The 15,322-nt window shown below is 35.1% G+C and overlaps 2 protein-coding genes across 5 annotated transcripts in view; one reads left to right on the top strand and one right to left on the bottom strand.

Annotated features, from left to right (window-relative positions):
* Window positions 1-15,322, bottom strand: part of LOC149791874 (serine/threonine-protein kinase DCLK3-like) — a 427,773-nt gene that overhangs the window by 343,711 nt on the left and 68,740 nt on the right. The window lies entirely within an intron of this gene.
* LOC149791875 (sulfate anion transporter 1-like) overlaps window positions 1-15,322 on the top strand; it is an 82,754-nt gene that overhangs the window by 24,043 nt on the left and 43,389 nt on the right. For all 4 annotated transcript variants that reach the window (XM_089970384.1, XM_089970385.1, XM_089970382.1 and 1 more), the window contains exons 6-9: window positions 792-953; window positions 4,362-4,444; window positions 6,245-6,392; window positions 12,849-12,962. In XM_089970384.1, coding sequence (XP_089826510.1) covers window positions 792-953; window positions 4,362-4,444; window positions 6,245-6,392; window positions 12,849-12,962 — 507 coding nt within the window. The remainder of the gene's footprint in view (window positions 1-791; window positions 954-4,361; window positions 4,445-6,244; window positions 6,393-12,848; window positions 12,963-15,322) is intronic.

Raw genomic sequence — 15,322 nt, 5'->3', positions numbered from 1 at the left:
CTTGATGAGCTAGCTGCCCCTTTTGTAGGCTTATTTCATAAACTCTGTTTTGGCTAGAGTTGTGGCCCATGTCAGTTAACTAATTGTCATCAGATGTGATTTTGCTTATAACAGGAACAGCTCAAGAACCTTTAACATCTTCTGATGCAATCTGATATGAACATTATTTCATAGACTTAGATGTGCCTTTTAAGACCCAGCAGAACAAACGTTTGTATTCAGGTCCCTTTGCGATTCATCCATTACAATTATCCCTAGTTTGGATTTTTATGTCCAGTCAATTCCAACATTATATGCTGCTGCTCTACATGTATTATGGGCTAGCAGCCTAAATACATTATATGTATTATGGGCTAGCAGCTTAAATACTCTATATGTATTATGGGCTAGCAGCCTAAATATTCTATATGTATTATGGGTAGCAGCCTAAATATTCTATATGTATTATGGGTAGCAGCCTAAATACTCTATATGTACATGTATTATGGGCTAGAAGCCTAAATGCTTTATATGTGTTATGGGCAGCAGCTTAAATACTGAACAAATTTATTGAACTCTTGATTTAGAAGACGCTGTATTTAGAAGATGCTCATTTCAAGTTTTAATCAGAACCTGGGATTAACTCTAACAAATTGGGTATCAGCACATACAACAGAATTTATAGGATACAATTTGTAATTTAATACACATGCATTTTCATTGGACTAATATTTAATTAAATACACATGCATTTTCATTGGACTAATATTTATCATCACTTTTATCATAATCCATTTTTTTTTTCATTTTAGGACCTGATCAGTCTAGCAAACAGCCTTGGACATACCAATATTGCAACAGTGCTAATGTCAATAGTAGTGATAATCATATTGATTATAGTCAAGGATTTTGTCAACCCTAAGCTCAAATCAAAATTCAAGATCAATTTTCCCATTCCAATTGATCTTATAATGGTAAGCATATATATTACTTGTAATCAGTACATATAAAAAATTGTTTTTTGTCCAGAGACTCCTGTAAAAGTTCAGTTTTATCTGTTGAACAGTTATCAACAAAACGGGAGGCCCGCTGTCTTTTTTCAGCAGTCAGTCAAGAAACATAGACATAAAGTGTTTTACTATGAGTTTATACAAAAAGTATTTAAAAGATCACTCACAAAGACATGGATGATAGAACAAGAAATTCCATTGAAAATTACTAGCCATGTATTACAGGAACCAGCTGCAGCCATTGGTATGAGTGGTTCTATTGGTAGACAATACTAGTACATAGTGGTACTGCATTATATATGCAGTGAAATGCATTATTATGAATTGCTTCATAATAAAGGATACAATTTGTAATTTAATACACATGCATTTTCATTGAACTAATATTTAATTAAATACACATGCATTTTCACTGGATCAATTTTTAATTAAATACACATGCATTTTCATTGGACTAATATTTAATTAAATACACATGCATTTTCATTGGACTAATATTTAGTTAAATACACATGCATTTTCATTGGACTAATATTTAATTAAAAACACATGCATTTTCATTGGACTAATATTTAATTAAATACACATGTATTTTCATTGGACTAATATTTAATTAAATACACATGCATTTTCACTAGATCAATTTTTAATGTGAGCTAAATATGTTTGAGGGTTTATGGTCAGTCTTATTTCATAGTGTGCCAGGATGTTATAAAGCTGTATCTGATCCTGTTCTTATTTCATAGTGTGCCAAGATATTATAAAGCTGTATCTGATCCTTTCATAGTGTGCCAGATGTTATAAAGCTGTATCCGATCCTGTTCTTATTTCATAGTGTGCCAGGATGTTACAGAGCTGTATCTGATCTGTTCTTATTTCATAGTGTGCCAGGATGATATAAAGCTGTATCTGATCCTGTTCTTATTTTATAGTGTGCCAGGATGTTATAAAGCTGTATCTGATCCTGTTCTTATTTTATAGTGTTAGAGTGTTGTGGATTCATATGTTATGTGTATTTTATTTGCATTGTTTGTTTTTTAGTTTTGTTTTAATATTTTAATTTTTATTTTATGCTGTGGATCATTTTATTTTGGACTTAACCTTGTCCAAAATCAAGTTCATTTTCTACCTGACGTGAATCATTGATTTTAGTTTAATAGTAAACATGTTTATTGCAATCTGAGTCTAAACCTTTGGAAATGACCCACATAAAATGCTAGGTCTATCTGTTGTTTACATTATTTTATATTACAATTTTAGAAATAGACTACTAATTATAGCTAAGATTTTATCTTGTAAACATTTGGAGTCTTCCAGAAGGAAATGTTTCGTTAGGTACTTGTTTTTTTGTGTGTTGGAAAATGCTAATTGTGACCTGAGATCAGGTAGAGGACTATGTAATCATGTTTTTCTAGTAATTGATTATTTATGCCTTAAGATCTTAGCAGAATCAGTTGTATTATTGTTTTGTCCAATATATTAATTGTGAGTGAAATTTATTTATTCAACTTATTTCATTCAAGTGATTCTTCTCTGGAAATACAAAGTTTCAAAAATAATATTCTTCAAAATAAAGACATGAATTTCTAGTGAAATTTCAAATAAGGATATTTTCTTGGATTGTATCAGTGTGATTCAACAAAAGACTGTTGACACATCACCACTACTCAGGCCACCACATGCACATCAACACCTTCAGGATTCGATTCAATTTGGATTTCCACTAAAGTTTATTTAAAACTTTAATCATTAGGACTTGTTTCTGTAATTCAAGGATTATTTAGTCTTATTTCATAGTGTGCTAGAGTGTTGTGGAGTCCTACATGATCCTGGCCTTATTTCACAAAATATTTTTAGATTGTGGAGTTCTGTATGATTCTGGTCTTATTTCATTATGTGCCAGAATGTTGTGGAGTCCTACATGAATCTGGTCTTTTTTCATTGTATGTCAGAATGTTGTGGAACCCTACATGAACCTGGTCTTATTTCATAGTGTGCCAGAATGTTGTAGTGTCCTGCATGATCCTGGTCTTATTTCATTGTGTGCCAGGATGTTGTGGTGTCCTGCATGATCCTGGTCTTATTTCATTGTGAGCCAGGATGTTGTGGATCCCTACATGATCCTGATCTTATTTCATTATGTGCCAGAATGTTGTGGAGTCCTATATGATCTTGGTCTTATTTCACAGTGTGCCAGAATGTTATGGTGTCCTGCATGATCCTAGTCTTATTTCGTAGTATGGCAGGATGTTGTGGAGTCCTACATGGCCCTGTCTTATTTCACAGTGTGCCAGAATGTTGTGGGGGGATCCCAAGTGGCCATATGGTCCAAAGCGCTTTCCGTTATAGATCACGGCCATCTAACCTCTGTCTATGTAGGTTCGAGTCTCTGATTCAGCCAATGTGGATATGTGAGAAAGCTTGCCAGAAGTTTCTCATGGGTTGGTGGTTCTTTCTGGGGGTTTTCAGCACAAGATAGGCTATACATGGTGGACAGTTTAAATGGAGGAAGAAGAACCTGGGAAAACCCCAGAAAGAGCCACCGATCCATGAGAAAATACTGGCAAGCTTTCTCACATACCAACATTGGCCAAACCTGAGGCTTGAACCCATGTAGACAGGTGAGATGGCAATGATCTGTAATGATGAGTGCTTTAGACCTCTTGGTCACTCAGGGCTCCCTGTTGAGCAGTATGGACTATCCAATGTATAATCGCAGCTGTTTAGATCACCTTGAGAGCTCAGTACTCTACTGAGATTGAGTAGATCACATTGAGAGTACTGTGTTGAGGTGGAGTAGAGTACTCCAGGAGCACTATATTGACCTGAGCAGATCACCCTGAGTGTACTTTATTGAGATTGAGTATATCCCCCTTAGAGTATTGTACTGAGATTTGGTAGATCACCTTGGGAACACTGTATTGAGATTGAGTAGATACCCTTAGATTATTGTATTGTGATTGAGTAGATCACCCTTAGAGTACTGTATTGGGATTGAGTAGATCACCCTTAGAGTATTGTGTTGAGATTAAGTAGATCACTTTGAGAACACTGTATTGCAATTTAGTTGATCACCTTGAGAGCACTGTATTGAGATTGAGTAGATCACCCTTAGAGTATTGTATTGAGATTAAGTAGATCACTTTGAGAACACTGTATTGAAATTTAGTTGATAACCTTGAGAGCACTGTATTGAGATTGAGTAGATCACCCTTAGAGTACTGTATTGAGATCAGGTAGATCACCCTTAGAGTATTGTATTGAGATTAAGTAGATCACTTTGAGAGCACTGTATTGAGATTGAGTAGATCACCTTAAGAGTAGATTGTACTTTATTTGAAATACAGCTTGAATCTTTTATTCTTGTTACAGGTTATTGTTGTAACATTCATATCATACATGGGACAGTTTGAGAACCGTTTCAGAGTGAAGGTCCTTGGTGTTGTTCCTAGGGGGTAAGCTGAAAAACATTTCATTTTAGTTGTAGTACAGTTTAATAGTATAACAACAGTACACCAGATCTGCACTTCTCTGGTCATGGATTTGATGGTGTGGTGGCAGCACAGGAGATTTGCACTTATTTGATATGGAATTTGATTGTAGTTTATAAGATATAGTACTATATATACATGGTTGTAAATCATATCCAACTGCAAAGAACATAGGCACTTGTCTGCACTGCATTATGTGCTGGCAGATAGAGTCTGTGCTGTTTGTTCTACTGATTTGTCCAATAATCAACAGAAAACCATATGTGCTGGCATGTAAAATTATTAAAATGGTTGCCCAGCAAAATAAATTGATTTCACAGTAAGAACATCTAAGAAAAGTCAGCCACCCTGAACTTTCTATTGTTGTCACAGAGAGAGAGAGAAAGAGAGATGTAACCCTATACCGCTGGTTCTCTTATCCCTGTTGCAACTGAGACCAACATTTTAGAACTTTAGGAGAGAGAGGGAGAGAGAATATAATTATTGATATGTAAGTTTACTCAGCAAAGCGGGTTCTGGTAGATTTAAAACACTACTAGTGACTTCTAGGAAAAGAATTCCAGCTAAAAATCTGTAGCTCAGAGAAGACATTGAAAAATAAAATTTAGGACTTTCTGTTTCTTTCCCATGAATCATTAATATTTGTATAGTGATGCTTTGAAATGTTTGGAGAAAGTCATATTACCTTTTAGTAGCATATATCCAATATTTCGGTTGCCCTTGAGCTTTGGGCACAATATTTATCGGATCCTGCAAAAAAAAATAGTTTAACAATTTGTAATGACTATAGCAACTGTATGAAATGACTATAGTGGCTATTCGAAATAACTATAGTAATTTACTTTTGTGGAAGAGAATTAATTCTGTGGTATATTTGCAAGGAGATATTAAGTGATCTATCATCTACCACCATATATGTTGTGATGTATAATGTAATTGTTTGCTGGGTTTTTAGTTATGTTTTTGATACCACTGCTGTTACTGTGAAATCCTTCAGTATTTTTGTAATTTATGTTTAATTAATTGAAGTTTTACAGTATTTAAGCAGTAATGTTTAATTTATTGAACTAGTAACTTTGCTTTAAATTCATCATGCCATAAGACGTCTACAGTCTTCAGTTGATTAACCTCAGAAACACGAAGAACAGTAATCTGCCAATGAGTAACATAGGTCATGGCTTGTCTTTGAATTTTTAGGCTATTAGTGTTATGAAACTTATGATGAGAAGAGTTAGTTACAAAGAACAGTCTTAGGAAATATATTGATGACATCATATGGTAAATTGATTTCAGCTTGAAAACAAAAATACAGACTAAGCTCAAATCGCCATACTAGTCTTGTAATTTTAGACTACTTGTTCTGGTATATTTCAGACTACTTGTATATTTCAATCAGTTTGTATATTTCAGTCTACCTGTATATTTCAGACCACTTGTGCATTTCAGACTACATGTTTGTTTCAGACTGCTTGTTTATTTCAGACAACTTGCAAACAAAAATAGAGATTAAGTTCAAAGCACCAGATGGTTTTGTATATTTCAGACTACTTGTACATTTCAGACTACTTGTATATTTCAGACAACTTTTATGTTTCAGACAACTTGTATGTTTCAGAATAGTATATTTCAGACAACTTGTATAATCCAGAACAGTGTATTTCAGACTACTTGTATATTTCAGACAATTTGTATGTTTTAGAATAGTATATTTCAGTTGACGTGTATATTTCAGACTAGTATGTTTCAGACTATTGTATATTTCAGACTTCCTTCCCCTCAAATACCTCCCTTACACAATGCTGGGGCTCTTCTGGAGGATGCAGCAGTGACAGCTGTTGTTGGTTTTGCAGTGTCAATCTCCCTGGGTCAGATGTTTGCAAAGAAAAATAATTACAAGCTCAATGTTTCACAGGTCAGTGATTTAAGATTTAGGATTAGGCAAAATATGGAGCCATTGAAAACAGCGTTTTATTTCTTTCTCTGAATCACCATGAGTGTAGAAGAGAAATAGCTTATGTTACCCAAATCCATCAATCCTTGTCCATCAGTACTCATTTCTTCATTCATATCTCTGTTCTTCATTTAATGGGTTGTTTCTTTTACTCTTTTTTTTATGAAATCATGTTTCTTCATATTATGCAGATGTGTGTTTAGGAGTACATGGTTCTTCTGCCTAGGGTAGATGACTTTAGTTACCTGCCTAGGGTAGATAACTTTAGTTACCTGTCTAGGGTAGATAACTTTAGTTACCTGCCTAGGGTAGATAACTTAAGTTACATATTATGTTTCTGAGCAGGACAAAATATTGAAATAACAAAACTTCAGTTAAGAAAACAATGAAAATGAGAACAAACAGTATCACAGAATATTTGAAATGTATATGTAGAATGAGTTCCAAGAAAATAAAGTAGAATTTGATATTTGTTGGTAAAGTATGCATGCCTTCAGTGCATACCAGAAAGTCAGAGCCCAGAATGTTCATCATATGCATAAAAATTGAATACCAGATTTCATTTGCCAGTGGTTTTTGGTTAGATGTGCTAAAAAAAAAATAATTTTTAAAAGTTTATCTTCCTAAATGTTACAGAAAAATGTTTAAGAAATTCTAATCAGGCCCTGTCGCTGTGAAACTTTTTGAGTAAAATGCCCAAACTCAAGGCCAAAAGCCACAAGTTAGACATCATGAGTGTCAGTGCATCCTCAAAATTCAGACTGTTAATAAAGGAACCATAGATTCAAATATCCATAATTTTCTAAGAGGACAACTCTGTTATGATTATCAAGTTACAAAATGTAATAACTTGGGACTTTGAGCTTGGGCTTGAGGGTCTTGCTCAAAATGTTTTTAGCATAGTTGGCTTTGTCACACTCAATAGGAAAATAATGAGCTGTGTCAGTTCCTGCCAGAGAAGACTGGGCTGGGTCACACCCTGTAGGCGGCTACTGGACTGGGTCACCTTCTGTAGGGGAATAAAGGACTGGGTCAGGAGAAAACTGTGCTGAATCAGCTATATATGAATACACATATGCCTGCTATATTTGACCTGTTTGTTGCAAGTGTTTTTTTTTGCCATAAGGTTTACAAAAATGACCGTTAAAATACAGACTTATGGAATAAAAGGAAAAACTACAGAAATATGATTCTTGCATTAAAATTGGGATAATTGGCTCATCCTTGTTTGATTTGGATATGGGTTTACATATTTTCATTGGTGGAATTAGTCAATGAACCAGACTAATTTTAGTCCTCAGATGCTTTAAACTGCACATATTTTTCCTGCAAAGTGTCTGCATAATCAAGCTGTTCATTATAGAATTTTTTTAAAAGTTCATCCACCTACATGTTAGAGACGAAAGGAAAAAAATAAGCCTCTTAAAAAGTTTCAGTAAACAGTACAGAATAATAAAAAGGAATATTCATATTGTTCTGAATAAAAGCAGGAAGGGACTCAGTTATGTTTATTGGACATCACATGTCGATTTGAGTATGTCGCATAGCGAGGATAGTCCTACAATGTAAGAGATATCACATGGTTTGGTGCTATGTCTTACTGCCTAAATAATGGAATTGTTTGGTGTGTTCTGATATTGACTGACATCAGAATGAGAGACAATATTTGAAAGAATATCTCACACATACTTACTCTGATGTTTTTTTTTCTGAATGAATTCAAATATATTCGCATTCAAGCAAATTTACATGTTTTCAAGTTACATTGACCTACATTTCGGTTGGTTGGAATGCGAAAGAAGCCGGGAAAAGAGGATGATAAATATCTTGAATGAAATGAAGCTATCTTAACACTTTCTTCATTATTAGTATTTGTTTATTCATTTCATTAAAGAAACATTCCTTAACCTAATCCGATTTTGTCATACCCTGCTTCCATCGCATTCCAGTCAGCTGAACAGAACATAAAAATGAATCCATTTGCTAATGTCAGATTTTGATTCCATCAGGATAAAGACAGCAAAGTAAGTATGATCAATTAGATTTAAATTTGAGAGTGTTGATATGGGCTGCCAAGTGTGTGAGATATTCCTGAAAATGTTACCTCTCATTCTTCAGTCCATCAACTTGGGAAACTTGCTAAACAAGGCCATTATTCAGGCAGTAAGACCTAGCACCAGCACCAAAAGAAAAATATGTGCTGCATCATACATTGTAGGACTAGTAGTGGGAGATATGATTGCCATCGTATGTGAAATGATGAAAAAATTCTAAGAATTATGTTAAAATGAGAGATAGCAACAAGCCACTGAGCTGCATAGGGTTTGGAACAGAAATTTGTGCAATCTTACTTGAGATAAAAAAATCAATGAATTATTTTGGAATACCAGACTTTTTAAGTACATGTTTTCCAACTTGTTGACATTAGCAGTACATGATCTTTTGTTACACCTTACTGAAAACTGGTCAAACTTGTGTAAAAAAATCAGCTGCCTTACAGAGATGATCTTATTAGGATTGGCAGGTCTGAAAAGTTCAGAAATGTGTTTTAAAAAAAAAGAATAATTGCTTCAGCTTGGTTTAAAATGTACATATAAATTAAATTTTTCAGTAAAATTTTGTTTGTGGTGTGTGTTTTTGGCAGTCTTGCTAACAAGCTTCTTGGGACAAACAGACAGATGAACATGATCAAGGCAGTCAAATAAAGACATTAATGTTGCCTGTATTCACATTAAAATAATATATGTAGTAACTACTTTTCCCTCAGAAATTAGATGGCCAGTATTTATGTTTACTGTATTTAATTTTAATACATTAGCCCTAAAAATATCTTTGCAGTTTTTTTTACAGTGGTTTGAAAACAATAATCTTTATAAACCTTCATCAGTGTGATTCAACTTTTTTTACAAACTGACTAGCAGGATTCAGCCAACTGTATTTAAAAACAAAGTCTTTCACATGTGTGTTATGCTAAGGGACTCGTGTATGTTTCTTCTGTAAATATATTACCCAATAAAAATACATTAATAGCATAGAGATTATCTCTCAAAAATCCTGCACTCCTAAGCTAAAAAAGGACATTATAACTGTTTTGGCCTGGTTTAGCAACAGTGGTGCTAAATTGTTGTCTACTTACTTTAAATGTTAGCCAGGCAAGAGTAGTCTCCCCTTGGATATAACAACAGGTGGTTTTTATTTTGCACATGCCAGAGTGCATGCTTCTTATGAAGGCCTTGCAGATTCCACTTCCAGCCTTGTTATCACTGGAGTGAATTTATGGAGTTACCTCACTACAGTGAAGTCTACTCTGCATTTTTTTCTACTGTTGTTTCAGGCTATTCCATTTAAACATACCTGATACCCAGTAAAGGCAGTTTTTAAACAAAATATATTCCAGGGTACCCTGATTACTCAGGGATTTATATATAGTAATACAAAATTTTAAACCATATTTATGAGTTACAACATGTTGAATGTGCCTTCCCTTTATCCCTCAAGGATTTTATAAACCCTAAGCTCAAATCAAAATTCAAGATCAATTTTCCCATTCCAATTGATCTTATAATGGTAAACATATATGTTTGTTGTGGTCAATGTGTAAAAAAAAAATTATTTCTTGGAACAGCCCTCAAAATTTTATCATTGTTAACCTCGTCATATAATAATTCAGTAAGCACTGTCTTAATTGATTGCACATTGATCATTCTACCTCTCAACCATTTTAATACTTTATTTGTTTAGTTAGTCGTTGCAATAATTAACACTTTATTTGTACTTATAACCAATACAGTTTGGGAGTTTTTAACTTTCTGAACTATTACATTGGCAATTGATGTACTCACTTGATTATTTTAACCATGTATACCTTTGTTTTGCTGTCTATAGTTACAGGTGACAGGTACAGTGGGTTGGATAAAGTGTAGTAATGGCAAGCACTCCAACATGGCAGAGGATAATTGTCCCACTTGCATTAATTAATGTACTGTACATTTCAGGACATGTGTGATGTTTACATCATTGGACAGAATGATATATGGGCAGCAATTCCCATTGAGCAATTTTTCTGGGTCACTGAGAGGGTAAATAAGATCAAATAGATACTTGCTTCTGTAGACAGTTTTTTTTTAAAACTGAGTCCAGAAGGCAGAAGCTCTCAAATCTCATGACACAACCCCAGGGACCAGTTTCAGTGGTACAGAGGCTCAGTGAGACCAGATATGAATCTTCCCATTACTATCTGTGATGATCTCTCCTTGTATAGCCAGTATCATACTTCATCCCTGAACATCACCCAGGTCTGGACTGATCAGATACAGTCAACATCTACATTGGCTGTACTTGTCTTGCTCAATATAGCCAGTACTAGTCACCTGCTTTTGACACTAGTCTGCCACTGCAGCATGCCAGATGGCTTTGACTTCTGGGACCTGGTACCATGATTGTCACTTCTACTTTTAGATATGAATAGTGCCTGAGCTTCTGGTGATGGTGACACTAGCCCTGGCTCTGTCCAGAATGAATAGTCATCCCAGCAATCATTATAATGCCCACCATCACCAGATGCCTCACCGACCAACAACCAACTGGTCCATTGCCAGTTCTGACCTCACCACAGCACAGCACCAGTACTGACTATGGTGACCATCCAGTCCTGGATGCCTGATACCAGACCAGTGACCCCTTTAGTAACTGACATTCAATAGACACATAACTTGTCCTGACTCATGCTTGCTATATTGATGCTCAGCTCAGGATGCCTAGTACTAGAACAGGATGATAGAGGCTGCCAGGGGATAACAGTCGTGATTGATAAGGATGGCCTTCCTCATATATATTGCTGCCTAACACACTCTTTGCACCCATCTTGAAATCGTTAATTATCAAATGATTGAACTTTGTTGGTCTCCATCCTCTGCATGTGACTTACATTGCAGAGTTGATCTCCAACTGGGAGCAGCTTTCAATGCGAGAGTTTTCTAACTCTTTGGATTGCTCAGTGCAGTAGTGGATTTGATTCTTCTTGACAGCCTTTTCCAATTCCCTTGTAGATGTCCCTACTGGCTCAGTGATGCCCCTTGTTTGGTTGATACTAACAAGTTATGATCTCAACAAAGATATGACTAGTCTCCTATGTCAATGACAGAACAAACAATCACTTATGACAGGAATTCCTCTGGACGGACCCAGCTTTTAATTATGGTCTTGAGATATACCATGTTGTTTGGATGGGTAACGTTTTATCCTCTGTTATGGTTAGTCACAAGTGAGAGATGTTCCTTTCTATCAGTCTTCTAAAATGAAGGCTGTAGTAAATGCATTTCATTTCTGGAGGGTTCTCTTCCATGGAAGGGTAATCTCATCCTGTTGGAGGGTTCATCTTGTTGGATAGCTCAGTGGCAGTGACCTATTTCATCAATAAAGGGGGTGGGTGGGCTGCTACCATCTGATATATGTCTTGGTCTGGAACTTTCTGTGCTTGTGTTCACAACTAAAGATCGCATTTCAGATCAGACATATTCCCAGCAGGCTTCATGTCCTAGCTGATTCACTGCCAAGAAGAGTCCAGACACTTCACACAAGAGCTTCATTCTTCTGTCTGTCTTTTGGTGGATTTGTGCACTTGGGAAATCCAATGATACACATTTGTCTTCTAGCCTACCCCACTACTGTTCTTGTAACAAGAATCCTACAGAAAATGAGAGAACAGAACTGTAAAATGATTCGGATGGGTGGGACAAGTCTTGGTTGAGTGATTTACTTGATCTAAACATCCATGGGAGACTCCTGGTAAGGTTCATCTCCATCTGGGCAGGCTTCTCCTTCATGCCATGCTCCTGTCAGGATGGCCTTGCATAGAAAGGAACATTCCAAATTGTAGAGAGAATGTCACAAGCTCATAGGTTCTCCACTTTAAAGGCCTATTAGATCGTTAGCAAAAGTATGCTATTAGAAAGTGTTGTGTTTCTAGGTGCTGGTGAAAAGTCCACAACATCATTCCTTTGAGTGCCTCAGTTTCTCAGTGAGAAATGCTCCTAATATTATTATAGGCTCTGGCCCTCTTATCTCCAACTGATATATATATATATATATATATATATATATATATATATATATATATATATATATATATATATAGCACATCCTTTTGACCGAAAAAAAATGCTTTACTCCATGACATTGTACAGTATTTTTGTTGCTATCCTGTTTACATTTTTACTGTATGGAGGAGCACCCAGTCATATATGACTAAAGCAGTACTTGTTTTTCTGAGGTATTGTCCATTTCATGTCAAAATCTGTGATGTCATTTTTTTATTTAATCAAATCAAATCATCTACTGTTGAGATGAATAAGGTGGATTTGTTTAAGAACTGTTTGGATTACATAATTATAAATGTATGTGATTACTTTCTTGCAGGAGATGATAGCTATTGGGTCATGTAATCTGATTGGATCATTATTCAGCTGTTTTGCCTGTTCTGCCTCAATAGCCAGGACTACCCTTCAGGATGCCCTTAGGGGAAAAACACAGGTAACAACTATGTTGGTCTTTCATTCCTGTTTAAGTGCAACAGAGTTTGCTCCCATGGGCAGTACAATGCATCATTGGATATGTTTGTTTTTAGCTGCCCTGTGTATAAGATCAAATGAGTTTATAGTATGGTATTACATCCATCAGATATCCATTGTGCATCCCCATTGTGCATCCCCATTGTGCATCCATAAGCAGGTATTACTCTCAACTTCTTTTCCAAACACACTGAATCAGTTTCAACCAAACTTGGCACAAAGCATCCTTCAAGTTTGTAAAATGACACCAATCTACCATCAGAAAAGCTATCATTGCAACAAAGAAACCCAACCAAAAGAACCTTTAAATGACTTCTCAAAATTAGCTCAACAAAACGTAACCAGAAAATTAAGAGAAAGCATTTTGGTTTGAAGAACTTTAAAGTTTTAGCTTACTTAATCATGAAGCCAAAAAAAGCTTATGGTTTGGCCCAGTGTTCATCATCCATCAGTCAACAGTTACTTGCTACCACTCTGCAGGCCATGTATCTGATATGATTTTTAGTAAACATGGCGTATAGGTTGACATCATTATGATTATGGACAAGTTTAAATATGAGTGAGATCCATGCATATTAATGAGGTGATCATGCATCTAATTAGTTGAGGTTGTTATTCTGATCTCGTTTTAATCTAAATTTGAAGATATCATCTAGATACTAGACATGTTTGAAAATGAGTTAGATTTAAAACATACAGGTAAAACCCAATATGACACGATCCTTTATAACCCGATTCCACTTATAACATGATGGCAGCATGGCTCTCATTTTTTAATCTGAGGTGTCCTCTCTTTTTAACCTCCTAAATACATGCTCTCGGAAAAGCCAATTTTTCAAATCCCATGCCGATTATTAATCCCAGCACTGCATTTAATGTTACCTTAACTTCACCATACACTGTTTCTGCCATATTGACATGTATACATTTCAAAGTGAAAGTGCAATGTATATTTCATGTCTGATGAAGCCTGGCAAACCAAACAAGCGATATATGATCATGAGGTTAGTAAAAACTGATGACATTGAAATTTCAATGCACATTTTCTATGGGGAAGCTTTTCAGAAAATTTGTTAACAGGATCCTGCTTATATCTCGATGTTTTTCTTTGGACCCTGAGCATTGCATTATAATATGTTTTGCGTTTATGAATAAGGTAGTCCTGCATCTGGCTAAGGTTGTTTACACTATTTCTGATCTGATTTTGATAAAACTGTGAAAATAGGCTTATATGATCAAAATAGTGCACATTTTCTAATGAACGAGATCCACATGTAAAAATAGGTGATCTTGCATCTGGTTGAGTTCCTTACTCTCTTGGAAGCCATATTTCTGATCAGACAATTGGTTTTATATCATCTTGATCTCAGAAGAGTCAGATGATGTTTAATATTGGATGATCTTGCACCTGGCAAACTGAGCTTGTTTTCACTATGGAAACCATATTTCATATTCAATTTTGATAGACTTGAAATATTGGCCTTACATCATCAGGTTCACAGAAACGTCAATGTATATTAATACGGTGATCTTGCATCTGATTAACTGAGACTGCTTCATTTCTGTGGACCATAATTTTCTTATCCCATTTTGATTAAACTTGGAATATAGGCTATATGATCAAGATCTCACACAAGTTTGATAAAATCTAGGCATACTAATAATTTGAACTTCCTTCCGATTGGCTTAGCTTTGGTATGACTCTAGAGACTGTATTTGCTGATTGTATTTTGATCAAACATAGTAACAAAAACTTAAATCTTCTAGATCTCATATGGGTACAGTTATGAGCAAGATTCATTGACATTAATGAGGTGATCTTTTGGTGACTCAGTTTCTGATAAGATTTTTTGTTATCAAATTGGTAAATAGATCTATATCATGAATATATCTAATGGGTTTTGTTATGAGAGTGATCTTCATTGTGATTGGCTGACTTTTTTTATCATTTTAATAAAATGGAGACTAGGCTAATGTTATTGAGTTGTTGTTGCATCACATTATGAGAAGTAGCATGTATCTGATTACCTTAGATATTATCATCCTGGAGACTGTGTTTGACATGATTTGATCAAGTTCAGTAAATAGGCTTATATTATCAAGAACCCAGTTTATTTTGATTATTAACAAGATCTACAAACATTAATAATATTATCTTGTATTTGGTTGGTCGAGCATGGCATCACTTGAACAACAATATTTCTTATGAGATCAAACTTATTGTTAAATAATCTTATATTGTCAAGATGTTGGGTGAGTTTGATTGTGAATAAAATCTTGCATTTTTATGAAGTAATCTTGTACCATTCTGGAAACCAAATT

This window comes from Sinohyriopsis cumingii, chromosome 9 (assembly GCF_028554795.1).
Source record: "Sinohyriopsis cumingii isolate HCF-2022 chromosome 9, ASM2855479v2, whole genome shotgun sequence".
Lineage (NCBI taxonomy): Eukaryota > Metazoa > Mollusca > Bivalvia > Unionida > Unionidae > Sinohyriopsis > Sinohyriopsis cumingii.
The sequence above is the reverse complement of the archived record's forward strand: the minus strand, read 5'-3'. Positions and strand labels throughout refer to the sequence as shown.